Raw genomic sequence first — 26,655 nt, 5'->3', positions numbered from 1 at the left:
CCAGAAAGATGAATAAACTACAAAAAAAAAAAAAAAATCCATCTCTCTCTCTCTCAACCTCAGAGAAAAACCGTCCTCTCCCCCTCAGCTTGCTTGCCCCTCAAGCTCCAACTCTTTTTTTAAAAAAAATATCTCTCCAAACCCCCTGAAAGCACCATTACCCCGCTGGCTAGAATACGCTCCTCCTAACGGCAAAACCTCCTCTAGAATCACCCTTTACAAGTGTCAACCTTCTATTGGCTCCTCAAAAAGCACCATCGATTCTCCACCAGCCAACCATGGATTGACACGTGGCTCCTTGAGAACCCTCCACTACAGAGAAATATAATTTGTAGAGATGCAAAAGAATGAGCCCTAAATGGGGTCTACACTAATATATGCTTTTTAATTTTGAAGTTCCTATTATATTCATTTTATACCATCCAAGAGTGCTTGAATTTCTAAGCTTAGTTTAAAATTTAAAAATTGAGAATATCATTGTTTATTAATAATTTTTTTTAGAAAATATAGATGTTAATTAATATGGTTTATAGCATTTCCTTTAAGATTATAATATTGATTGAGATGTCTTTGACTCACCATAAAAATACAATAATTATATTAATTTGATTGACTAATTGACTCAAAAAATAGTTTTTTTTTTTTTTTTGAAAAAGGATCAAACTTCAATATAGAAAAAAAAATGCTAATATTATAATTATGAGTTTTGACTATTCAATTTCAATTTTTAAATTGTTAAATATAAATATTTCTATATAATGATATACAATTTTATTTTATTTTTAGAAGAAAAAATATATTTTAGAAGAAAAAAAGCTCAATAACCTATCTTCTAACACAATTTAAAAGTTTTTAAGATTGGAGACGTTGGTTGAGATGTCTATTGAGTCAAGGATAAAAATACTATAATTATATTAACTTGATTATCTAGTTGATTAGAAGGACAATTTTCTATGATGTTCATATAAGAAATATAAGATACAATAATTTTTCAATTATAGTAATTCACAAATATTTTAAATATTTACATATATATTAAAAGAAGAATGAGACTTCATGATAAAACAAATGGTTATAAGTTTTGGTATTTAATTTTAATTTTTTTAATTATTAATTTTCCTTTTCAAGAAATACTAATATTACTTTGTAATGTTATATAAAAAATAATATTTAAAAAAATTCAAGAAAGTTATTGGTTGAAATTGCCATCCTATGCTACACCTTCTAAGGAGAATAATAAGCATTTTTTAACATTTTTTATTTCACCACTATACCATAGAAAATTTTGCTAGCTTAGAAAAATAGAGTTATTTACCAATTAAAATGGGTGCAATTTTCTTTGCATAATATAATGATAAACATTTTCATTAACTGGTTTTTCAAATACCATGCACCAATTTATTATTATTATTATTATTACCTTTTATAGCTCTCAAATAACTTTTATGGTTGACCTCTTCTCGTTTTTATTTATTGATTTTGTGCATGGAGTGGATGTACATCCTTATTTATTAAAATGAACTTGATTGAAAAATGTTAAATCATATAATTTAGTTACGTTTCTTTCCCTAAATATCTATAACAAGTATTAAATTTATTTAAATATTTGGCATACATCACTAATAATAATGGGGCTAATGTTGTACATTTCCAAAGAAAATGCCAATTGGGCTTGGGCTCTGACTCATGGATCTTAAGTTAAAGCTAGCTTCGGCCCTTAGGTTGCAACACTGATTCTATCTTGTTGTGGCCTAAACTTGGGCCATGAACAAATTGGCTCCCATGCATGTTTTTAATAAAAACAAATACTAGTTGAAAATAATCCCTTCTATACATATTGAAATATAAACAAGATTCTTGTTCTTTTCCTAATTAAGGTTCTTAAATAAATTGGGATGTAATGAAAAGACTAAATAGTTGTTTACAAGAGGATGGAGGACAACTCTTTTTAAAAGAAGGAGCCAAAGGATTTAATTAAAGAAAGAGAGAGAAGGGTTAACGATTAGGCATACTAGAAAAATCACCTTTCTTTCCTATGGATTATCACATTTGAGTGTTGGCTTGAGAAAAAAGGCACTCCTTAACTTTGCCTTACATTGATTGGGGATTGGAAGGTAGGAACAACAAATCGATCAGTTGGAACCATGTCAATTGGAGGAATTGAATCATTTATTGGTTTGAACTTGAGGTCTCACTCATCTAGATCCCTATTGGTGAGAAAACCCATGGTGAGAAGCCTGACTGTCATCCCAAAAAGTGATCAAGGGCAACTAAAGTAGAACATATGATGTTACAGCCTGTTTGATAAAAAATGGAAATGTATCCAAATGTCTCCTAACTCTTTAATACTTATTTGTTAGTGTATGGTTTTCAAGATATGACAATTGCTTTTTGAGTTTTAAGTTACCATATTGATTGGAAAAATACTAAACGAATGACTATTGCATTATCACAAAACAATAATAATAATAATAAGGAAAAAGACATTATTTTAACTTTATAAACAAGATTGCACTTGTATAATGACAATATAGATTATTTGCTAACATAAGAATGTAAAAGCCATTTGTTATATGCAACACATAATAAAATGGGAGTGGAACGAATTAATTTCTTCTTGTCCTTGCCTACAAGTGCTCCTTGTAGACCTTCTGATCTTTTTGTGAATGTTCTCTTCAATAAACCAGACAAACCGTTTAGGTTTCCCAGTTAAGAAAATGAGACACCCAAGAGACAACCCAATAACCAATCCACATCCATATCCCATCAATGTGATTTTCCAATCAAATCCACCATCAAACTCTGCATCCGCTTCCTTTGAAGATTCCGATGCTTCATCAGTTATGCATTTCTTTGACAATGGAAATCCACACAACCCTGAGTTCTCATTGTATGAATCATTTCCAAAAGTGTCAAATTGATTTCCTCGAGGTATAAATCCAGTAAGATGGTTTTCAGAAAGATTCAAAACTTCAAGAAATGTCAAACTTGTTAATTCTTGAGGAATGCTCCCAATAAGCTTGTTTGAAGAGAGGTCCAATGATTCAAGCAACTTCAAATTTTTGAAAGATGATGGGATATGTCCTGCAAGGCTGTTATGAGACAAATTGAGCCCTCGAAGCGAATTAAGATTTCCAATGGACTTTGGAATCTCTCCTTGGAATTTATTGCTTGATAAATCAATTGTTGTGAACGTATTCAAGATTTTCACAAATTCAATCTCCAACCCCTTGATTGTCACCATTACGGAATCTTGATAATAACTGTCCCCCATATATTTTCTTGTCACGTTGCCTTCGTCTACATTCATTGTCGCTTTCAAACTTCTCAGATACATTTCAGGCAAGTCACCCTCGAAATCATTGTAAGCAAGATCAATGATTCTTAGGCTCATGAATGGGGATTTGATTTTGGAACACCCTATATGACCATGGAAACTATTAGAGCGCAAAACAAGAACTTGCAACTCTGGAAGAGTTCCCAACCAATGGGGAAATGTATCATTTATCTTATTATTCCCAAGGTCTAGAACTTCAAGTTTTCTGCAAATGATCAAAGATCGAGGTAGTAGGCCTTCCAATTGATTACCATTGAAGTCAAGATTCCTAATAGCATTGCCTTTAAAAATGTTTGAGGAATGATGCCATGAAATCGATTCCTTCCTAAATTCAAAACAGAGAGATATTTGCTAAAATTCCCCAAACAAAGAGGAAGCATGCCACTCAAGTTGTTATTAGACAAATCAAGAATCCTCATGGAACTCGCTTTGCAAATCAACGATAAGATTTCTCCACTCAATTTGTTATGGGAGACTGAAAAGAAAAATGTAGAATTTGGAGGAGTTGGAAGTGGTCCTTGCAACAAGTTGGAATGAAGATCTAGAATATATAATTTTTCCCATGGGAGCATCTCAAACCCACTTATTAAGTTATAAGAGAGATTCAAGTACTGCAGTGTATTCTTTCCCATATTCCATGACCATATTCCACTAATGTTATTGTTTGAAAGGTCTAGACTCTCAATGTAGGGTAACATGGACTTGGAATCGTTGGACGTTGTCAATGAGAGCATGTTGTTTGAGAGATCAAGCGAAGTGAGGTTTTTAAGTTTTCCAAAGTTGCTTGTCTCCAAAACGCCACTGAAGTTATTTGAAGAAAGAAAAAGATATCTAAGGTTTATAAGCTTAAATATTGAACCTGGAATTGACCCATGCAACTCATTCATACTCAAATCAATATACTCCAATGAATCAAATTGGAATTCACCAATATGACCAGTGAGTTTGTTATGACTGAGATCTAACTGCACCAATGATGGCATAGTATACAACCAAGATGGTATTGTCCCATTGAAAATGTTAAAGTTATCAGAGAAATATAAGTCCTGAAGGTTTGTGAGATTTCGAATTGATGGTGAAAGCTGCCCACTAAAATTGTTGCTAGCAAGTCCTAATGAAATTAAATTTCTAAAGTTATTAAAAAAATTAATAACCTTAGAAATTTTACCACTAAAATGATTCCTATCGAGGTGCAAAGCAATGATTTGTGTAAGGTTGCCTAGTGAAGCAGGAATGGAACCTGAGAACTCACAACCGGGTAGAGCCAAAACCATTAAAGACTTTAGATTTCCAATTGAAGAAGGGATGGACCCTGAGAATCCACAATTGTGGAGAACCAAAATCTTTAAAGACTTTAGATTACCAATTGAAGCGGGAAGCTCTCCACTGAAATTTTTGGATGATAAATACAACTCCGTAAGGGAATTGTTCTCACTGAATTGTGGAAAGGTTCCACTAAGACCATTATTCCACCGTAAGTCGAGAACCTCGAGTTTCGGAAGGTGAATGTCATGGTCAGGGAATCTCCCATGCAATGCACCATCAAGGAGATCTAATGATACCAAAGAAGCCCAATTTAGCAAGAACTTAGGAAAAATTGAAGAGATGGAAATACCTCCAAGGTGAAGCTTTTGCAATTTGGTTAAATTTTGAACTAGAGAATCGAAGCCATGCGGGGCAAATTCTGTGTCAATATTCCAAGAGAGATCAAGTGAAACCAAGTTGGAGAGGTGAGAGATTTCTGGTGAAATTGGGCCTGAAAATTCAGAGTCACAGAGATTGAGATGCGTCAAGCTTGAGAAACGACCAAACCCAGCTGAAATAGAGGACCCACGAAAGTTGTTGAAAGCCAGGTTGAGCCTTTGTAGATGAGGAAGATGGAAGAGGGTAGTGTTGGAATGGATGGTGCCAAAGAGCCAACTGCAACTGAGGTCCAGCTCAATTACATGGCCTGTCACCCAATCACATGTGACCCCATCCCATGAGCAGCAATCACTACCCTTCTTCCAAGACTCTGTTTTGGGATAAAAAGTGACATCATAGTAATCGCAATACCAAGAACTGGAATTATCAATAGAAAAGGATTGCTTAAAGTGGAGCAGAGCAATGGCTGGTGATGGGGCACAGTTTGGTGGAATTAGAGAAAGAGAAAGAGGAGGAAAAAAGTTGAGAAAACGAGAGGAAGAAAAGAAAACAGAGGAGGAGGAGGAGTTTAGACATCATTCTTCCGAAAGCAATTGAGAGAGAGTGGTGGGATGAGAGAAATGGTGATGAATACACCCCAATTTATATGCAAATAATTCACGGTGGAAACTTCATGGAAATTTTGTACTTAAACAGAAAAACCCAAACAAAACCTTTCTTGTTACAATTTCAAACACATCAACTGTTGTGTCCTTTGAAAGGGAAGCTGCAAGCTACTTTTTTTGTTGTTAAAATTGTGAAAACACAGAAACCAATAATAAAAATAAAATAGATGAAATAAAAAAAATCAATATCAATTATCTTTTAAAATTTTAAAATATAAAATATATATATAACTATAAATTAAATTATTTAAATATTTATACATTTTCTATTATTTTGTAAGGTGAAAAATGAAGAGAAAATAAATGTTAAAAAACATGTTAAAAACTTATTTATTACTATTTTTTGTGTATTTATCTTCTTTATACTTCTTTTCCTATATTTATGAAAATTTCCAACATTCTCATAAAATAGTAGGAAGTTCATCTAAATGTTTCTTGCCAATGTGATTTTTTTTTTTTTTTTTTTGCCTTTTTCACCTATCTTAGAAAAAAAAAATTAAACCACTAACTTATCAAATCTATACCTAACACGCTTTGAATTTGGATTGTTAAAATGTATGAAAGCATTTAAGTAATTGAATAAAAATACAAAAAAAATAAGATCTATTAAAAAACATGTGATAATTTAAAAAAAAAATTGATAATTCAAAAAATATTTTCAAATCCATATAGAAGGGAGGAATCAAATAGGAAGTTGTCATTTGAATAAACAATTTTAACACTTGAATTAAATGTCTTAAAAAATATCATAGATTTGGAAATAGTTTTTGAAATGTCATATTTAGAAGAAAAAAAAACTATTTTTTAATATGTTATAGTTTTTGTCAAAATTCTCAAACAAATGAAAATAAAGGTCTTTTGGCTATGCTCCGTTATTTTCATGGTATTTATATGTTCTAATTTTTTATTTTAAATTACTTTTAAAAATTAATAGACTCATCAATGAATCTAATGTCACGTTATTTTCGGTTTATTCGCTGAGTGAGAAAACTTTATAAAAATATTGGAATTAATTATATAAAATATATAGTACAAAATAAATGACTTGACAAGACATGTTTTTTGACTTTGACTTCCATGAGCTGAGAAAGTGACAAGGCTAGCTAGGAGTTCACAACACGGCAAAGATATTTTCTTACTAAAGCATCTTTTACAAAAATATAAAAAAATATAAAAAAGAGACTATAAATTATTCTCCAAAATTATCCATCAAGTCTTCTACGTAAAACAAAAAGGTTCATGAGAAAGCATGAACCATTGACTTAGAGTCAATAATGAAAATTAATAACTTGGGAGAAAATAGAACAGAGGAGCATGAGAGGGCATAGTTCGAATTTTCTGCATATCAATTACTATGACCCAAAGAGCTGGACTTCTATGACTCAGTATGGTCATGGCTGAATTTGCAAGGTTAAAGTAGAATAATAATGTTTTATTGATCAAATAAATGAAAGGAGAAACTCAAACCAAAGCACTCGTTTTTCTAACCATTTTGTTTTTCATGAAAGAGAGATAAAAACATTTTTTTTTTTTGGTTTAAATAAAAAAATAAAATTTTTTAAAAATAATATTAGGTTGTGTTTGGTTTATAAAAAGTATTAAAGAAAATACTAAGAAAAATAAAAGGAAATAAGAAATGACATAAAATTTAAAAAAAGAATATAAATTTAAAGGTGATCAATTATTTTTATATTCTTTTTTTCTCCGATTATCTAAAAATTGTAAAAACAAATACAAATATTTATAACTTTGACCACGATGGTAGATGAAAAAACAAAGGAAATGGGTAGGAAATTATATTTACTTATTTTTTTTTTTTTACATATCCATATAAACACCAGCAATGAAACATGAAATATTGATGTAGTTACCATTTTCTTTTTATTAGTCTTTATTGTACAATAAAATATTTTTAATTTTATTTTTCTCTTTTCTTTATTCCTTTTAAATTTGATACCATCCTATGGTAATAATTAAGTGATAAAAGAAAATAATTTCTGTCTTGTAAGTTAGTATTATTGATAGTAGAATATCACAAGATTTTTGGTAATATTATTTGTGTAAAAAGTTTGAAAATGAAATTACCCCCTTGGATCGAAGAAAATATTAAAAGGATTAAAATAAAAATAAAAAGAAATTTAATATTAATTATTTGATTTAATTTAAAATTGCAAAGAAAAATAACAATTCAAATTATTAAAATATTCATATCTTTTCAAAAATTTTATTTTTTGTGAAAGATAAAAGAGAAGAAAAAATAAATTTAAAAAAATATGTAAACAAACTTATTAATTATAAATTTATTTCTTTTTTATTTAAAACCATAATATTATTAGCACTAGCACCCACCATAAATAAAACTGTCTGGGACCTTCTTTTCTATGAATCATAAATTCATAGAAACTTCCCATGTCTCATTTTTCAACCATTGCTTTTTTACTTTCTTTTCTTCTCTTTGATTATTCAAAACTTCTTAAACAAACAAAATAAATGACTCGATGAAACATGTTTCTTGACTTTGACTTCTATGAATCAATAAAATGACAAAACTATCTAAGAGTTTGTAACACCGTAAAGATTTTTTTTTTCTAAAGCATCTTTTGTAATAAATAAATAAATCATCTCCAAAATTATTAATTGAGTCTTCTAAATAATTAATTTAAAGAGAAAATTTATATCTATTAACTTAAAGATACTGATCGGTCACTAATTACATTAATAGTAAAGTTATGAAACCTTAACCAATCAATTCCCTCTTAAGACCATAAAAAATCCATGAAAAATTAGATTAAGGATTTTAGTTATTCCAAAATATCCTAATTAATGATATTGGTAGTTTACACTATTGTACTTGTGGCCTTTAGCCAAATAAATAATGTGACAAGTAAATCTGGAAATAATTATATAGATTGTTGCCACTTTAATGATTAAAGGATATAGTTAAAAAATAATTAATGTAAATTAATTATTTTCTTTGAAAAGTGATATATTAGTAAAGAAAGGATGATAAATAAAAAAGGAATAAAAAACAAAATTGTCATTTGAAAGAAGTGGAGTATTTTTTCAAATTTGCCATATCTTGTTCTTGATCATCTTTCCACGAAACTGTGTAGAAGCATCACCCATTGACTAGGCGTCAATAATAAAAAGTGATTTCTTAAATTGGACCACAACAAGGCTCTCGTAATGAGACACAATTTTGTGGAATTAGACAAAGATAAAGGAAATATCTTGAGAAAATAGAGCAGAGGAGCATAAGAGGGCATAATTGAAATTTCCTGCATATCAATTACTATGACCTAGAGAGATTGACTTCTATGACTCACTAGAGTCAAGGCTGAATTTAAAAGTTTAGAGTATAATAATCTCCTATGAATTAGAGAAATGAAAGGAGGCAACTCAAATTAAAGCACTTGGTTTTCTAACCACTTTGTTTCTCGTAAAAGAGAAATAATAACATACTTTTGTTTTTTGATTTAAATAAAAAAACAAGATTTTTTTTTTTTTAAGTTTTAGGGTGTTTGGTTTCTAAAAGGTCACCATAAATTTGTTTGGGCTCCACTCCTCACATTATTGGTGTGGAGAAGGAGTCTACAAGTGGAATTTAATGCACCAACCAAGTATGACTTTGAATAAAACCGTGTGGGTCCTAATTCATAATAATTTGTTTTATGTAGGCATACTACTTGTTTGGATTAGCCCATTCTATTCAAACCTAATATGATATTTATATGAAATTAAATATCAATATCAGGGTTTAAGTTAAGGTTTTTTTTTTCTATATTTAATTTGGGTTAGACCTGGACAAAGATTCTAATTTAACTCGAACTTAATTTAATATTTTTATAATATTTGTAACCTATATTATCCTATATAATAATATTATTATTTTTAGATTTTTTAAGGAAAATATCATATTATAATTATATCATATATATTTTTTATTTTTTAAAATATATAAATTTATTTATTTATTTTTGTTATTATCTTGAAATTTTATCTCATTTACTATTTAAATTTTGGTACAAATATATAGAAATTCTTTTCTAAAAAAAAATATTGTTGATGGATTTTGAATCATATGAGTGAACTCAAATCTAAATCACTTACCTAATCTTAACATAAGGTTAGAAAAATGAGATATTGCCTTTACAATCATCATAATCTATTTCTTGAATCGTTCATATATATACTTTTTATCATACTTTATTTACTAATGTATCACTTTTAAAAATGTTTCAATAAAAGTTTTAGGGAGAACATTTGATTTACCCTATTTACTTTACTTGTCACATTATTTATGACTAGAGGTCACATGATAGCATAAACTAACAATATACTTTAATTAGGATATTTTGAAATAACTAAAATGCTTAATGTAATTTTTCATGGACTTCTATGACTTAAAGAGGAAATTGATTGGTCAAGGTTCTAATAAGTTTACTACTGATCCAATTATTGTCGGTCATTATCTTTAAGTTGATAGATATAAAATTTTCTTTTAATTAATTACTTAGAAGACTTAGTAGATAATTTTGGAGGATGATTTGTGGTTTTTATTTTTTATTGGCAAAAGGTTCTTTACAAAGAAAATTTATTTGCCGTGTTGCAAACTCCTTGTTTGTGACTTCTTGACTCATAGAAGTCAGAGTCAAGAAACATGTTTCATCAAGTTATTTATTTTAAACTACAATCTACCTAATCAATTTGAAAAATTAGTATCACTTTAATCTCTTTATGGTTTAATTGAAGGATTCAAGAAATAGATTATGAGAAACATGTTTCATCAAGTTATTTATTTTAAACTACAATCTACCTAATCAATTTGAAAAATTAGTATCACTTTCTTGAATCCTTCAATTAAACCATAAAGAGATTAAAGTGATACTAATTTTTCAAATTGATTAGGTAGATTGTAGTTTAAAATAAATAACTTGATGAAACATGTTTCTTGACTCTGACTTCTATGAGTCAAGAAGTCACAAACAAGGAGTTTGCAACACGGCAAATAAATTTTCTTTGTAAAGAACCTTTTGCCAATAAAAAATAAAAACCACAAATCATCCTCCAAAATTATCTACTAAGTCTTCTAAGTAATTAATTAAAAGAAAATTTTATATCTATCAACTTAAAGATAATGACCGACAATAATTGGATCAGTAGTAAACTTATTAGAACCTTGACCAATCAATTTCCTCTTTAAGTCATAGAAGTCCATGAAAAATTACATTAAGCATTTTAGTTATTTCAAAAAGCTTCCTCAAATATACATGGTCCCAAACAGAAAAGTAATGATCTGTGCTTAGCTTAGTGATGAGACCCAAGAGCCCGTCAATATTAATTGGAACACATCAAGGCTCTTGTCACGAGGGGACAGTTTTGTGGACAAAAGCGAAAGATGAGAAAGAAAATAAGATAGAGCTTGACTTCTACGATTCAATAGAGCCATGGCGGAATTTGCAAGTTAGGAGTTTCCAACACGGCAGAATAGAGATATTAAAAATTCAAAAAAGGAAAATAATGTTTTATGAATAGACAAATGAAAAGGAGAAACTCAAACAAAGCACTTGTTTGATTTTTGAAAAGTATAAAGAAAAATAGCAAAAAAAGAAATTGATAAAAAATAAATAAATAAATAAATTTAAAAGTGATAAATTATTTTTATATTCTTTGGAGGTAAATTTTATTTATCTTATATAATTATAGTTGAATCGCGGTAAAACTAATGACTAAATTAAAAATCAATAATATGTATTTTTTGTCTTTGATGCTATCAAATTAAATATACATAAGTATTAACGTGTTAATATTTTAAATTTTATTAATACAAATATGTATGATATTTAAATATAAATATATTAAAAATGAAAAAATGTTCAATTATTTAATTTTAATTAATTTTATAATTTTTTTAAAATTCTATTATTTCTATTTAATATTATAAATTTTCTTAGAAAATAATATAATTTTTTTTGTTTGTTACATTAAGCATCTAAATGTATGTGGTTGAGTGCTTCTCATGGCTTTTCCTAAGCTTCGGGTCCTAAATTCAAGTCCTTCACCTGGAATTTCTTAAGCATGTTTTCTCTCCATAAACTTGAAAATATTAGAAAAGAAAATAATTAAGGTTATGGTTGGTTTTCGGGAAATAAAAGGTCAATAAATAACTTTTATTTACTATTTTAAATCCATTTTAATTATTTTAACATAAATATAAAGATCAAATAATTTTAAAATATATAAGTTTCTAACAATTTTCATTATATTTAATTTTTTTTTTTTCATATAACAACGAAGTATGATAAATCATTTTCATTGGCATTTTCTTTCTTTTATGTAATATTTTCTAGAAACCAAACATACCCTAAAGGAATGCCAAGTTCTCTTTATCATGTTTTATCTCAAAGAAAAATAAAAAATAATTACAATTATTAAAAAAATTTAAGAATATGTTTGATTCTCAAAAAATTTGAAGGAAAATATAAAAAAAGAAATAAATTTTTAAAAACAAATAAAAATAATTTATTAAGTTTAAACTTTTTTTTTCACTTTTTCTATTTTTTTTCCTATTTTTTTCTTTCATATTTTCCTTCAAATTTTTCAAAAACCAAACATAACCTTAATATTTTCCATGAACCAAAATGAGGCTTATTAATACTAAAAGTGAACTAGACATCTTTCTTTCCTTTTTGTCATAATTTCAATGTTTTAGGAATTTCTAAAAATAGAGAAATTCCCTGTGACAATCATAAACAAAAGGCTTAACAAGTAGTTTTTTAGGTGATTGAGGTATTAAATATTTGCTTCTTTTTAAAAAAATTATTTTAAAAAATTGAAACATTAAAAAAATGTAATACTTCATATTTCAAATTTTTAAAAGTAATTTTTAAAAACATAAAATAATTATATACGTTTTATATAAAAGTTTCTTTATCAAGCTGTCTCTATTTTTGTTTTTTAACCTTTTTAAAAAAGAAAAAAAAAGGTAGTGTACCCAAACAAGACTTACGAATATAGGTGCAAAACACCATGTTATGAATGAAGATCTTATACAGGCAAAATCTTTAGTGGGAAATAATAAATAAAAAAAGAAAAAAAGAAAAAGGAAAAAGGAAATTAAAGATATTATGATGAAGAAAAACCTTCTTCGAGACACTGGGTTCTAATGTCTTGCATGAGGCGCTGAAGCAAGGTCGGGTTGCCGGTAACCATGGCATCAACACGCTCGACCAGCATTCTCTCCATCGAGGCTTCATCATCAACAGTCCAGGCGTACACCTTCTTGTTCCTCCTGTTAAAAACCTTGAATGAAATATTGAATAGAGAGAAGCTGGAAGCTGCTTGGAGAAATGTGGATAGAGTTGTAGAGGGAGGTCATACCCACGTAGAATTCTCACAAGCTTTTCATCAATCAATGGGTGGTAGACGCCGACGATTCTGGCAGCTTTCATTCTCAGTAAGTTGGTTCTAGCCCCAGTAGAAGGGTCCTTCATGACAATATAACCTACCTGCATGACAGTTAATGAGATTAACTAAAACTTCACGGCAGCCCGGGGAATGGTAGTTGAGCCATGTTATGCCTCTGGTACAGGTGCATAGTTGCTCTTCTATACTAAAATAACTTTGAAAAAGATAGCATGATCAAACAAACTAGATATATTTGGTTCCCTTTTTTTTTTTCCTTTTGTTGTTTTATATACTAAAGATGAGCAAATCCCCGATAATAGGTCAACACGTACAGAAATAACCACTCCCAATGACTTAGGAATTTATGCTAAATAATACAAAGCAAGTTACATGATGTGATGAACATATCGTTCTCTATCCCAAGTGCTTTAGGGATTACAAAATCCTCATATAAATGCAAGATAAACCCAACAAGAACACAACCAAATCTGAGAGATCAAGCTGTTATATGAGATCGTAAAAGGAAACTTATTTTGATGAATGATAGCACCCAAAAGGGCTGGAAGAAAAGGAAAGAACCTGAGACTGCTTAACAGACACATATGGCTTTTGTGTGTTCTTTCAAGGTTAAAAACCTTGCCTACATGATAATAAAAGTAGTACTTGTTCTTTCAAGGTTAATAACCCAGGTTACTTGATACTACAAAATAGTAGTCCATAATGTATTTTCTTATTGGAGAATGGAGAGAGAGAGAGAGAGAGAGAGAGAAGACACAGAAGATGGAGGGGAGGGAGGGAGGAGGAGACAGGGGCTTATAATTTTCAAGAGAGGAGAAGCAGAGCACTAAGGTTTAGTACATTTTGGAGTAGAACCAAAAAAATGATGAGAATACAAGGGTGAGTCATTAGTACAATTAGTTCATTTTGTGTGTTTCCAGTACAAAGTATGTAAGAATTTAACAAATCCCTTATCAAAATTATCACTTCTTCTACCAGGCCTGTACAGAACCAAAATCACGCCAGAATCTAATGTCTCCTTAATGAAGTGCCATTCAACTTCAAATTATTAAGCTCTATAACACTGAACCAGCTTATACAATGTTGATGTCAGATCTGTCATCATCCTCAAACAAAGTGCTTTTCTCTCAACAGAATTCTTAATTTGGCCATCTAAGCTCAAATGAACCTATTTACTAAACAAGAAACCTTTTTCCAGAGCTAAACAGCACATCTCTTATTTTGATTTTATTAGGTAAAGGAAAGGTTATAGCCTAACATGCCTGTCTGCTTTAAAAGGTATAAGAAACTTGCACAGACCAATATGCGACTTTCTTAGAATTTGTAACCTTAATCCTGGGAAATTATCTTAAGACTAATTAAGGCTTCAAGATTTTGCAATTGTCATTCTTTTTACAACAATGGAAAAATACATGATAGGAATGACAAATAAACACAATTTCAATCTCTTAGCTTTTTATACTGAGTTGTTGTTCAAGAAAGGGAGCATATTTTCCACCAAGACTAAAGATACAACAGAGGCCAACCAAAGGGGGATTAACACATAGAGCCAAACTTGATCAGTCAAGCATATTGTATTTATCTCCCAAGAAGACATGAGGATATCAGTCCTAACACAGCCTACAAGTCGGTATTTCTTCAAGCTCGATAATGGCTACTCAGATTCCTCTATAACTAAAAGAAAACTAAGAATTTTGCTATCAACATTGAGCAATCGTATCTGAACCCATCTAACATTTTTTTTTTCAGAAAAAAGAACATGAAGAGGTAAAATACTGTTGAACTGGTCCTTACCGTGACATCAGATGATAGTTTGATCACGTCCCTTGATAAACTGTCACTTTTAGCCCACACAACACAATTGCTACACTTTGTTCCCTTAACCTGAAAAGGTTCATAAAGGCCTTAGGCCTACATATCTTGGAAAGACATATATCTAAAATATGATTGACATATCAACTTGCAGAAAGCAAAACCATGGAAGATTCCCCCAAAAAAATACCAAAATTCATAAGATAGTGATACATAGTTCCAAACTATATGAAACAATTTGTCCTCAACAAATCATGAATTCCCACATTAATTAATAAAAAATTAACTATCAGTAATAATATTTGTTTTCTCTTTGTAGTATATTGTGCAATAAAGATAAGACGTCAAATTTATTATATTGTGCATGTACATACACATTTTGGGAGTTAAAGGAGAAAAGAAAAAAGAAACTAAAAGAGGACAAAGAACAGAAACTTACAGCAGAAAGAATATCCTTTGCAAGCCCTTTTTCATATGAAGGAGGCCCAACCTTTGCATCCAGAATGACCTGCTGAACTGAACCTGATATCAACTAAGAATAGCCATTTGAACCATAATCAAACAAACCAATCAATGAAGCCTCAGAAGAAAAAGCAAGATTGTGGGTAGATATGAATGAATAGTATCAAGACATTTCACTCAAGTGCTATTAGGCATAGCTACAACAAAAGACTGAATGAGAGAGATTGACATGGTGTGACAGTTACAAGTACACTAGTAAGAAGGGATATGAAAAGTAACTAGAGAAACAGATCCTGAAAATACCATCAGAGCATCTTCAATGGTGGGTATCTTCACATCACTATACTCCCGGGGAATTTGATAAATGGTATCCAGCTCTTTTATCTGACAACCACAAACTAAAGTATATTCTCAATCAACAATACTCGTATATCTATCTGAAAAATAAGATATCTGGTGGGGATAATGTGATAAAATTGAAACATATTATTGGTTTTCTTAACAAGTTAAACTTAAAAATTCCAAAAGAAACTTGTTCTATGCAGTGGTTTATATGCTTCAAAACCAGAACTTTTTTTTTTCTTGTTTTTCCTGATAGGTACTTCCAACCAGAACATACAAGCTAGCAAACAACATAAGGATCAATGAAGTTACCAAAATAGCCAGAAGAAGGCCCTCATTAGAGGTTAGACAATAATGAACACTATATTTTGCTTCTAAAAGCCTAATGGCACTACTAAGTTAGAATTCAAATGATCCCTTTTATGACCTAGAACCTGTTTTATTAAGAAGTTAAACCATCTAGCTTCTAGATAACCGCAAAATATTCTTTAAGAAGCCTTCTGGTAGGAAATACCCAGAATATAAACCATTATAGTTTTCTTTTAGCATAAATTCATCAAATTTGTCATGTTACATCAATAATCTGATTAACCTTAGCTTTTGCACCAGAAAATTTTAAAAATGACAACCCCAGAATTGATATTGCAAAGGAATGAATCAGTTACTAAATCTGAACACATTGTTAATGACAACATTCACAAAATGACTTAATGCAGTTATTGGGAAGCCAAACCAGCAAACCTCACCTCCTTCATGCTCAAGTACCCAACTTTGGCAGTCATGTTACCAGATATCCGCTGCAACTCCCTGCCTGTGACATGTAAGAATCAAGTCTCCAAGCAGCATCCAGGATAATTCTAAGACAATATAAGGTTAATGATGCTTGAAAATGAATTAAAAAGTCAGATTATTCAGAAGGATGCAGCATGCTGCAAATGATGTTCACCAAAAGGTTTGTTTCAATAAATAACTCTTCCTGCTCAAGGTATCTTTCCACTGACAAAAAAAATGTTCAAGATGCACCTTCTTCTTTCTTGCTATTGGTTATCTTAATGCAATTTCTCAAAACCTAAAACCTCCAAAATCTACTATACAGGATTGTTGAAGTACAAAGTTTAGACACTAAATGAGATTTATCTATTGACAAGCAATGGTTTACCATAGTCAAAATTTAGTACTACAAACCTCACTAAGCGAAACAAAGCATATCTAGATTAAAATTTTATATGAATCAGTATTTTTTTTTTATGATAACTGAGGAACCTTCCACGGCCAAGCCCTTAGGACTCTCCATGGGGACCCAAACTTCAAGATGCTGACCGCAACCACAACAACCAGCACCAAGTAAATCAGGGTATTTAACCAGTGGAAGGATTCATATAAATCAGTATATTATAAGTCCCAGAGCAGGAAATGTAATGAAGGTTCATCCTACATAACAAAATTTTACTTAAACACAGCAAAGCATTCTCTATTAACTAATTAAAGTCATTAATTTGCATAAGATGATAACCAGGAAGTGGATGGTGGCAAACCATTTTACAGTGAGGTGAAAGCAAAAAAAATACCTGTCATGAAGAGCAAACAAAACCCCATCTGAAGAGCGAGAAACATCAATCTCAATGCAATCTACTTGTGAATGAAGAGCAATTCGATATGCATCCATCTGTAAATTGAAGAAGAAAGGAAAGGAAATAAGAATTAAAAACTTTCAGCATGACATATTTTTTTCAAAAAATGCATGACTGAAGATGCTGAAACATGTTAGTGCATCTATGGACAACCTTTTAACTAACATCAGAGGGACTGGCTGATTCTAGCACCATAATCCTCATTTATTTAATAAATATCGAAGAATGCTCACTTTTCAGTGACCATAAACCAATTAATGTTCAAGATCCTATTCAATAATTAGCAACAACATGGTTCTACATTCTTTTAGGCACAATATCAAGCTGCTGCAGGAAAAAAAAAATCAAACTTAAAGTCGGTTTATACAGGGTTGACACCTTAGGCAACCCAACGTAAGACAAACTAATGTGTAGCGTGGACTAGTATTTCATTCTGCCCCAGTTCATCTTGATTTATATGCAAATTATTCCAGAAAAATGCAGTCATACAAGGGTCAGAGAGAGGATCAACAACTTATTTCATTTGGCACTGAATCTTGCCATACCAGTTAGAGATATTAGCAACAAAAACTTCTCAAGTAATTTTTGGACCCTTCTCAAAAATAAATTTAGAATTTATCATAATTAAAACACTACAGAAGAAACTTATACAAGTTTTTAGGCCTAAAATAATATCATAGTATTCAATCCTAGATAAGGCTGTTGGAGGTGTTAAACTTACTTGCCTCATTTATCATATGTTACTCGAGAACTAGAATTGGAAAATAACTAATACATAACAAATAGAATCTCAGACCTCGAGACCTGGAAGATGAATTAGCATCTCAAATAGAACACTTTTATGAAAAAGGCAATAAAAATGGACATGAAATGCATACAGTGTTGGGGAAAGCCTTGGTCGAGTCACCACCATGAGCGCATACAAGAGGAGGATTATTCAACCAACCACACTTTCTCAATTGCATCTGTGTGACAATTATACAAAAAGGAAAACTAATTAGCCAATGCCTAATAGTAGAGTCAAACATATCCCCTCATTAAATAAAAATGTATTTCAAGTAAAATACCGTCAGCCAAGAAAGAATTTGGGCTTGTAGGTTCCATTTTCATTTTCTAGAAGTTGTGGTAAGTAAAATTTGTCAGAGAATTTGCTTCAATACCCTGTTTTCTAAATGTTAAAACCACAAGTCTTCAAAATGTTGCTCCCCGCCCATTAACGAAAGAGTAACCAAACCAATAACAAATTTAAGGTTTTCATCTTTTTAGAAAAAATTTGCTCAAACAAACTGTATTTAGAAAATCAATGCATATAATATAAAAATTGCTAAAAATAAGTTCTCCCAAATTAATATCAAAGAGAATATCTGCCAAGAATATTATCTACCAGGTGTCACTTCCATCCATTAATTTCAGCAAATAATAGATAGTTAATTAAAACAAGATACGAACTTTATCTTTCCCTGATTCACAACTTTAAATACTCAAAACAAAAAATCCAAATAAAACAAAGCATGGATTCGATCATCACATTCCTACAATACAGCTGAGCCTTAATACGGTTCATCACTTGGGCATATAAGTAACATACTAAAAATTCCACACTCTTTTTTTTATGAAAAACTCCCAGGTATTCAAATCTACAGAAAATTTTTCAGTAGGTATAAATTCCATAAAACAGACATTTGATTACCATATGGGCTCATTAACAACCTAAAACATGAAAATAAAACTTGGGTTTTGACTTCGATTGCAAATTTTCCATCGAAACAAGCAGAGACTTTCTCCCCCAAAAGAAAACAACATATGGGTTCAAAACAAAAAGAGATTTTACAGTACCAGATTCCATTAATTCGAAAAGTAACAAGAAAAATACCATCTTCTGGGTCGATCAAGAACCTGAAACATAGAAACAAAAACTGGGTTTTGACTGCAATAAATTCCTACCTGATGGAAACGTCTGAGTCGAAAATGGAAGAAAATGGGGGGCACAATAGCGATGAAGGCAAGGCATATGATGATGAAACGTACGGATCTGAAAGATGAGATTCTCAGGTATCTCTGGCTCCGCCCATGTCTCTGAAGCTGTGGTTGCTTCTTCCCAATCCTAGAGATCGCCATTTTTTCAGAGTCAAAGGCTTCTGAGAGAGAAAATCAAAGGCATAAAGCCATGCTTTTGTGAAGAATGATAGAAGTTCGGGGACTTTTTGGTAAATATCTGCAAAATTAATTAAATTCTTGTATTGTATTTATTTAGAAAAATGAATTTTTAATAGCAACGTCAAATATAAATCTGATAATAGTGTACAATTTTATTTAGTATTTATTGAGAAAATTAATAATATTTTATAAAAATGGATAATAATATGAATATTATTTTATTATTGAATTTTCATTTACTTAGTTTAAGAATAACCCCTATTTTTTATATTATTCAATTTTTTTATTTATGAAGTAAAAATAAAAATAATGTACCATTAAATTTTATATTTAGGAATGTATTTTAAAAATAATTTTATACTTAGTGAATGAATAAAAAATATTTATATTTAAATATTAGTCCAATATCAGAAATAAAAGATAAAATATTTTGTTTTTTTTAAAAAAAATTAAGTTGAATAGATGGGGAGTTTGTACCACATGGCCCATCTGGCAGTTGCATTTTCATTTTCAGAAATAATTGAAAACATGTTGTGAATTTGATATTTTTAAATTCCACATTTTTTAAGGAATATTTTAAAAAACAGTTTCTTACAATATTTTAGTTGATGTGTTTTGTTGGAAGCGTTTTTAGAATAATTGCATATAAAGTTTCTTTTTGGGAAACACTGTAAACAATTTTTCAATATTACAACATATTTTTTAAACTTTTAAAAGTATTTTTAAAATTTTGTTAAATACATAATTTTTTTTTAAAAATATTTTTTAAATTAAAAATATTTCCTAAAATTACCATCAAATGCATGGACTTTATAATGGCTGTTAAGATAATGGATAGTTTCTTATACCACTTCATTCCATTTCTATTTCATATATAATTAAATAAATAATAATTTAATTTTATTTTATTTTCTGTTTTAAATAATAAATAAAAAGTAAAGTGTACATACCTTTAGAGAAATTAAATTAAATTTAAAAAATTAATTTTCATATTTAAGTTCTTAAATAAAATTATGTTCTTAAAAACAATTAAGAATCATTTAAAAAGTTATTAAAACAAAACTATTTCTTGATAACTATTTTTTTTATAGAAAAAAAAAAAAAAAAGAATGTCATTAAACATACCTTTAGAGGTTGTGGTGAAATACTTTTTGAAATTGAAAAACATATTTGACGGATTTTGGAATAAAATCAATTATTTAAAAGTTAGTTTTGAAAAGAGGATAATTATTTAGAATATATTTGAGACATTTTCTAAGTATTTTTATAAATAAAAAATTGAGAATTAATTAAAAATTTAAAATAAGTCAAAAACTTTCACATTATGTGGTTAAAGGGTGAAAAAATATTTTTTATATTTAAATTTATAAAAAATGTATAAATCCTAAAACTATTCTAAATATTTCCATTAATTGTATGGTCATATAGTATGAGGATTAAAGGTAGTATTTTATATTTACATTTAATACATGAATGTTATTAGGATTAAAAATTTATATAAATAAAAAAATGAAAATTAAAAATATAATAAGATACATTTAAAATATGAAGCCCCATGGTCGGTCGAAGTGCATTGGAGGTAATGCCTTTCTTTGATGGAACTCAATTGCCATTTTTTAATTTATATTTATTGACAAAGGTATAAATTCCCTTATTTTACTTGTTATAAAAATTATGAAAAAAAATTTTAAATTATGGTGAAAAATTATTATTATTATTATTATTTGAAAAGAACCCCTTCTTTCCACCGTGGCAAGTTGCGAGTTGCCACGTCACAACCTTATTCCTGCTGTTAACAAGACAAATTTAAGAATAAAATAAAAGTAAAATAAAATAAAATTTCTTCTTTAAAAACAAGCTTTGTGTCGGTCTCACGAAAATTAAATGATTTCATTTCTGAAAAGGAATCGACACCAATTTCTAGGAGAAATTTAATACTGCATGAGTCTGAAATTGTTTCAGTTTCAATCCACCGGGGGAATTTAAAGAGAAGAAGAGGCTTGAAGAAACCCTAAAGTAAATTTGGTTCATTTTTTTCCGGGAAAATTGGGCGGAGTTTTCTCGAGAAAATGCCGGTTTCCCCCACGAAGATCGGAGTTGGCCCTTGGTTCAATAAGAAGATCGTGGATCCTCTTCTCCAAATCCTTCGCAGGTCACTGCCTTTCTCTCTCGGTTGATTAGGATTTGGTGATATTGGAAGTAATTCACGTCTGTTTGTGTACGTTTCTGTGTAAATCAGTTCAAGGTTTGGATTTGAATAGTGTGTTTCTTTGTGTTGGATTTGAATTGAAATGCTTGGATTTTTAGGGCCTGTTTAGTTGGGGAATCCAGAACTGTTGTCAGTTTCGGAAATTTGCTGACCTACTTTCATGGAATGGTTTTTGGGAGATTTCCTGAAGATGAGACATTTCCACAAGACGTGAAAGGACTAGCTTTGAAAAATGCAAACACTTCAGCGATTAAAAAAGAGTCAAAAATTTTAATTCTTTAGCTAAAAAAAAAAAAAACTGAAAACGCCATTCCATTTCCACTACTAAGCAAGCTCAACTCTTTCAATGCTACTATATTAATCTTGTAGGGATATTATGTTTTGCTTATAATCTGCCTTCTGATGTTCTCTACTTGGATTGATTTTGAAATGCTTCTTGTTTGATCTAAAATTTGGTAGCAAACAATTGAGATTCTGATTTCTTCATGAACGATCATTTTTTGAGGTATTGATGAGAAATTGGGTTGAATTTTTTTAGGGGGGCGGAGCCGAAGCAATTGGCTTTCTCTGCAGCTCTTGGGATTACTTTGGGAGTATTTCCTGTATGTGGTATGTTGGTTTTGGGCATTTCTAATTTTATTTTAATAGCAGTATTTTGGGAATAAACTTTATCAATTAATCAAAAAATTATTTGTTTGAAATATTATTTTATTGTTCTAGCAGTTTGTATTCATCTTGACCCTGACTCAACTATATGAATTGAATGCATCCAGATGATATCTCGATTTTGTATTGCAAATTTTATGATATTTTGATGCCATTCTATGACTTTGAACTTAAAGAGAATGTGGGTCTAGTAACCGTTTGGCAGAATTGTAACTTCTAGTGAAAATTATATTGAAAAGACCGATGTCTTCGAGAAAGAGGAGGCGGGTGGTTGTTTGGCGGGAAGTGTTGCTCACAGCTTAGAATTGGGTTATTTTGGATTGGTGTTCAATGTGTAACAAAGAAGGCTGGTTCATGGATTAGCTTCATTGTTCACTGCCTAGAACTTGTGGGTGCTGATGTTCTTCTTCCTTTTTCTTCTTTTGTTTTTTGTTTTTAGGCTTTCTTGGATGACATTGAAAATGCTTTTGTATATGTTGTTGAGTATCAAAGCAGGCACTCAGAGTAGTCTGGGTATCTGAGGTCTAATCCCCCCCACTTTCTTTCTTTTTTGTGCATTTAGGAGCCGCATTATAACTATCACCAGAAATGAGAACTCCAGATTTTTAAAGATCATGAATTTATTTTTCTTTGTAAACCTTTCTTGAATCCTCTGTTATGCTTTCCTTTTTTGATTCTTGCACTTGATTCTTTTGAGTTCTGTTCCATTATTGCATGTGCTGTTTTTACTTTTCTAGTGAATTACCATTCATGAAAGATATCTGCCATGATTGTCTGGCTACAAAATAAACGAAGAAAATAACGTGAAAGTGCTATCTAGCAACAAATAGATGGATGTTCTTTCTACTTCTATATCTAAACTGATTAAAAGAGATGCAGAGGAAAACAATTTTTTGCAGACTAGAGTTCTATAGCAAGCATGTTTCTCTCATCTCGTTCCTGCTCTGCCTTCTTACACAGTTAGACCCACTCAGGAGAAAATTAATATCTTTGTAGGTTTTAGATGTTTTCTAAAATGATGCTAGAATCCATAACTCCCTGAATCTGAATTGTCCTGTTTGCATACCTTTTTCTTCTCCCTTAATATATCATGCCATTTCTCTTATTTATAGATAAGGTCATCGTTTTTGCTTAGGCATTTTTTGCTACTGCAATGCTTATTTTAAATAAATTAAGTGGTTGTGCTGATTGGTCAAAATTGGTGAACAGGCATAAGTTATTCAATTAACCATGTGCATAATTCTGCTTGTATTTTCTTATGATATGGATGCATAAAGCTACTCGATGTAACTTGAGTTCCTTGGATAACATCATATCTTTAGCTAATTTTATTAATGACAGGGGTAACTGTGTTTTTATGTGGAATGGCGATTGCATTGCTTGGATCTCTTTGTCATTCTCCGAGTGTGATGCTTGCTAATTTCATTGCTACTCCAATAGAGTTGAGGTAAATAGATGTTTCTTTTATGTGAAGTCATTCTTTCTCTTCTGTTGCTCAGTGTTTCTAGCTACAGGGTACAATTCAATTTTTAATCTGATGTTCATATGTAAAGTTGTACTTCTATTTGTTTATTTGAAAGCTAGATAAAGTGTGAAATTAAAGTTGCTCGGATACAAATATATGACATGGATTTGGCACAAATTCTTAGATAGTATCTCATTTAAATTTTTTAAGTTGGCACAAAATCTTCTTTTTTTCCAATTTTCTTTTTAAAAAGACCTTCATTATAATTTTTCTTTACTGTACATTACTACAAGTTCCCTGCATGTTTGATCCATATTCTCCTTTACTTTTTGCATTGTTTATTTTTTTAGCTGCTTCAATTTGTCACTTAGAGGTTACAGAAATTCATATGATTGTCCTTTTTTTGTTTGCCATATTATTTATGGTGGGTCATGAGTTACAAGTGCGATTATGGAAACTGCCCAATGGATTAACAAGGTATTACAGAAAAATTGAAATTTTGGAATAATATAAATTCCTTAGTTAGTTGTGTTGGACAACCAATTTTCCTAATAGCATGAGCTTGTAGGATTTGCGTCCACAATGTATATCATGCACTCTAGTACTCTCCCTCACGTGTAGCCTTCATTTTTGGGCTTATTAAGTTGGGTAAATAAACATGCAATGGTGAGCTTCAAATACTTGACCTTCCACCAAATAAGGCTTTGATACCATGTTGAACAACCAATTTTCCTAAAAACTTAGGCTTGTAGGATCTAGGCCCACAATGTACATCATACACTTTAACGAGTAAGACACAACTTGCTCATTCTACCTAATATAGAGCATTAATATAAAAAATGAGAAGGCAGACAATGTACAAATCCCTTAAAAAGGGATGCCAACAATTCCAAACTTCATTTGACGAATTTAGGCACACCTGGTGTTTGTCTAATACATGTACATGCTTGACAGATAATTGTCCATGGATGCTGTCCTTCACGGCTTTTGTTTTGTTGTCCATCTGTATGTTCTAATTGTTGTACCATGTTTTATATTCTAGTCTGGTGGTTCCCTTCTTGCGCTTTGGTGAAGTCATTTCTGGTGGACCTCATTTTCCATTGACGTCTGATGCTATGAAAAAGGTTTTGACTGGCCATGCTTCTCGAGAAGTCTTATTAAGCATCGTTCATGCGGTAGGTTGTCAATCACTATTTCTAAGCTGATAGCTTCTCTCTTTCAACTAAGCAATTTTAAGGGATCCAATGAATATGACTTGCAAAATGGTAGATAAAGATGATGATTCGCTCATTTTGAGTAAAGGACTGTCAGGGTTTGCATAATAATCAAAAGAACTGAAAGGGAGCAAATTAATCTGAGAAGATTGCAAAGAAATGTGGGGAGAGAATGTGTAATTATTTAGGAAATTGTTGTGGCCTAGTTCTTTATTTAACTCTTGATTAAATAGACTAAAATGGCAAAACTATTATTGATTTTTCCCCCTTTGAATCTATCCAAGATCTCATTAGAAATTGTAGAATTTTGATCTCACATTGTACTCTAATAGTAAAATTTCCCTTTCACCTTTCTTTCTTTGAATCTGCAAGGTCTTACTGAATTTCAATTTTTGAGCAATCTTTTGTAGTTGCTGGGATGGCTTGTTGCAGCACCCTTTATCTTGGTCATACTCTACATAATATTTTTGCCGTGTTGCAAACTCCTGGTTCGCAAATTCAGTCCTGTTCCTTCAAGTCCGAAGAAGCCCGTCCATCCCCACATGGAAGTGAAGCTAAAGGTAAGGGATGTGTGATAAAGATTGTATTGAAACCATTTGCTTCATCATCCCCATTTACTGTAATAATGCCATTTGTGCTTCTAACATAACACTGCTTGTACATAAAACTTTACTGGAGTAAATGCATGTAATTATCCTTTATAAACATGTTGAATTCAGTATTGTTACCTGGTTGACTGTTTGGATGAATCTATGAAAAATGAAATTTGTGCTTTTCTTCTCATTCTGATTTCATTTGTGGCATTTGCTTAATTGGATTTCCATTCTTTTTCTTCAGAAACCGATTTCTATATGATCCAATATATGATTTGGGTTTGAGAACATTGCATTATTACCATTGTGTCACTCTTGTTGAGTTGGTGGCTTGGATAGTTGATTATCAAAAGTTCTGAATCCAACTACATCCTCACCAAGAGCTTCTTAAGCTGCTAAAAGTAGTATTTGATGGTAAGTTTTAAGTGTGTTTAGATGGAACTTTATGGTTATATTTGGTTCTCGGAAAGTATATTAGGGAAAGAAAAAAACTGATTTTTATTTTTTACTTTTTATTTTTTATGTTTGATTATATTATAAAAATATGAAAGGAAATAAAATATAATTTAAATTAGTTAGAAATTTATATATTTTTAAATTATTTAATCATTTTATAAAAAAGTTAAAATAAGTGAAATGATTTTGAAATAGCATATAAAAATAATTTATTGATTTTAAATATATTTTTTATTTTTCTTTCTTTATTTTTTTGTGTTTTTCTTCTCTATTTTCTTTTGTTTATATTTTCAAGTAGCCAACCATAACCTATGAGTCTCACACTTTACAATGTGATATATCAACATAATTTTTGTTTAATTGCAACTTTTAAAAAATCATAATTATCCATAATTCTCAAACATAAAATGGTTTTGAGGAAGGTGTATTTCCTCTTGCAAAAGTAACTATCTATATTTTAAGGGCAATGCTTTGGAACCTTCACCCTTGGTGCCTTGTAAGTGGTCATAACCTGTGTCAACACGGTGGTCTCGTAGATGGCCAATTCTTGTCTAACCTCTCGATCTATGTTATTTAT

General features: G+C 30.4%; 3 protein-coding genes across 6 annotated transcripts; 1 reads left to right on the top strand and 2 right to left on the bottom strand.

The window, feature by feature from the left end:
- Nucleotides 1-2,191: 2,191 nt before the first annotated feature.
- Nucleotides 2,192-5,439, bottom strand: LOC117905846 (receptor-like protein 9DC3). The gene is made up of 3 exons (XM_034818706.1): nt 4,953-5,439; nt 2,632-3,420; nt 2,192-2,241 (listed from the first exon to the last, which is right to left on the bottom strand). The coding sequence occupies exons 2-3, from the start codon at nt 3,392-3,394 to the stop codon at nt 2,192-2,194; spliced, it is 813 nt and encodes a 270-aa protein (XP_034674597.1). The 5' UTR covers nt 3,395-3,420; nt 4,953-5,439.
- A 7,196-nt stretch (nt 5,440-12,635) lies between these two features.
- Nucleotides 12,636-19,531, bottom strand: LOC117906083 (glycerophosphodiester phosphodiesterase GDPD4-like). Of its 4 annotated transcripts, XM_034819027.1 has the most exons (9): nt 19,263-19,531; nt 18,197-18,283; nt 17,256-17,353; nt 16,434-16,494; nt 15,649-15,729; nt 15,323-15,415; nt 14,866-14,955; nt 13,027-13,154; nt 12,638-12,937 (listed from the first exon to the last, which is right to left on the bottom strand). In XM_034819027.1, exons 1-9 carry the CDS (start codon nt 19,434-19,436, stop codon nt 12,772-12,774), a joined length of 978 nt encoding a protein of 325 aa, XP_034674918.1. In that variant the 5' UTR covers nt 19,437-19,531; the 3' UTR covers nt 12,638-12,771. The 4 variants fall into 4 exon arrangements, with proteins under 4 accessions (XP_034674916.1, XP_034674917.1, XP_034674919.1 ...); XM_034819025.1 differs by having other exon boundaries at nt 12,636-13,154; XM_034819026.1 differs by lacking the exon at nt 14,866-14,955 and having other exon boundaries at nt 12,636-13,154.
- Nucleotides 19,532-21,343: 1,812 nt separating this feature from the next.
- LOC117906130 lies at nt 21,344-25,812 on the top strand. The gene is made up of 5 exons (XM_034819088.1): nt 21,344-21,627; nt 22,223-22,293; nt 23,692-23,797; nt 24,858-24,990; nt 25,440-25,812. The coding sequence occupies exons 1-5, from the start codon at nt 21,545-21,547 to the stop codon at nt 25,602-25,604; spliced, it is 558 nt and encodes a 185-aa protein (XP_034674979.1). The 5' UTR covers nt 21,344-21,544; the 3' UTR covers nt 25,605-25,812.
- The last annotated feature ends 843 nt before the right edge of the window (nt 25,813-26,655 follow it).

The sequence above is a fragment of the Vitis riparia genome, chromosome 18 (assembly GCF_004353265.1).
Source record: "Vitis riparia cultivar Riparia Gloire de Montpellier isolate 1030 chromosome 18, EGFV_Vit.rip_1.0, whole genome shotgun sequence".
Classification (NCBI taxonomy): domain Eukaryota; kingdom Viridiplantae; phylum Streptophyta; class Magnoliopsida; order Vitales; family Vitaceae; genus Vitis; species Vitis riparia.
This window is presented reverse-complemented; position numbering and strand designations above follow the sequence as displayed.

Excerpts from the sequence above, each read along its gene's own strand:
- LOC117905846 (XM_034818706.1), bottom strand. The coding sequence starts at position 3,394 with ATGAGCCTAAGAATCATTGATCTTGCTTACAATGATTTCGAGGGTGAC. Across the intron at positions 2,242-2,631 it reads AAGGTCTACAAGGAGCACTT|TCAGGCTTCTCACCATGGGT; the intron begins GTAGGCAAGGAC and ends TTGGGATGACAG.
- LOC117906083 (XM_034819025.1), bottom strand. The coding sequence starts at position 19,436 with ATGGCGATCTCTAGGATTGGGAAGAAGCAACCACAGCTTCAGAGACAT. Across the intron at positions 18,284-19,262 it reads GACTCAGACGTTTCCATCAG|ATGCAATTGAGAAAGTGTGG; the intron begins GTAGGAATTTAT and ends ATTGTCACACAG. Across the intron at positions 16,495-17,255 it reads TTGTTTGCTCTTCATGACAG|GGAGTTGCAGCGGATATCTG; the intron begins GTATTTTTTTTG and ends TGTCACAGGCAG.
- LOC117906130 (XM_034819088.1), top strand. The coding sequence starts at position 21,545 with ATGCCGGTTTCCCCCACGAAGATCGGAGTTGGCCCTTGGTTCAATAAG. Across the intron at positions 21,628-22,222 it reads CTTCTCCAAATCCTTCGCAG|GGGGGCGGAGCCGAAGCAAT; the intron begins GTCACTGCCTTT and ends GAATTTTTTTAG. Across the intron at positions 23,798-24,857 it reads GCTACTCCAATAGAGTTGAG|TCTGGTGGTTCCCTTCTTGC; the intron begins GTAAATAGATGT and ends TTTATATTCTAG.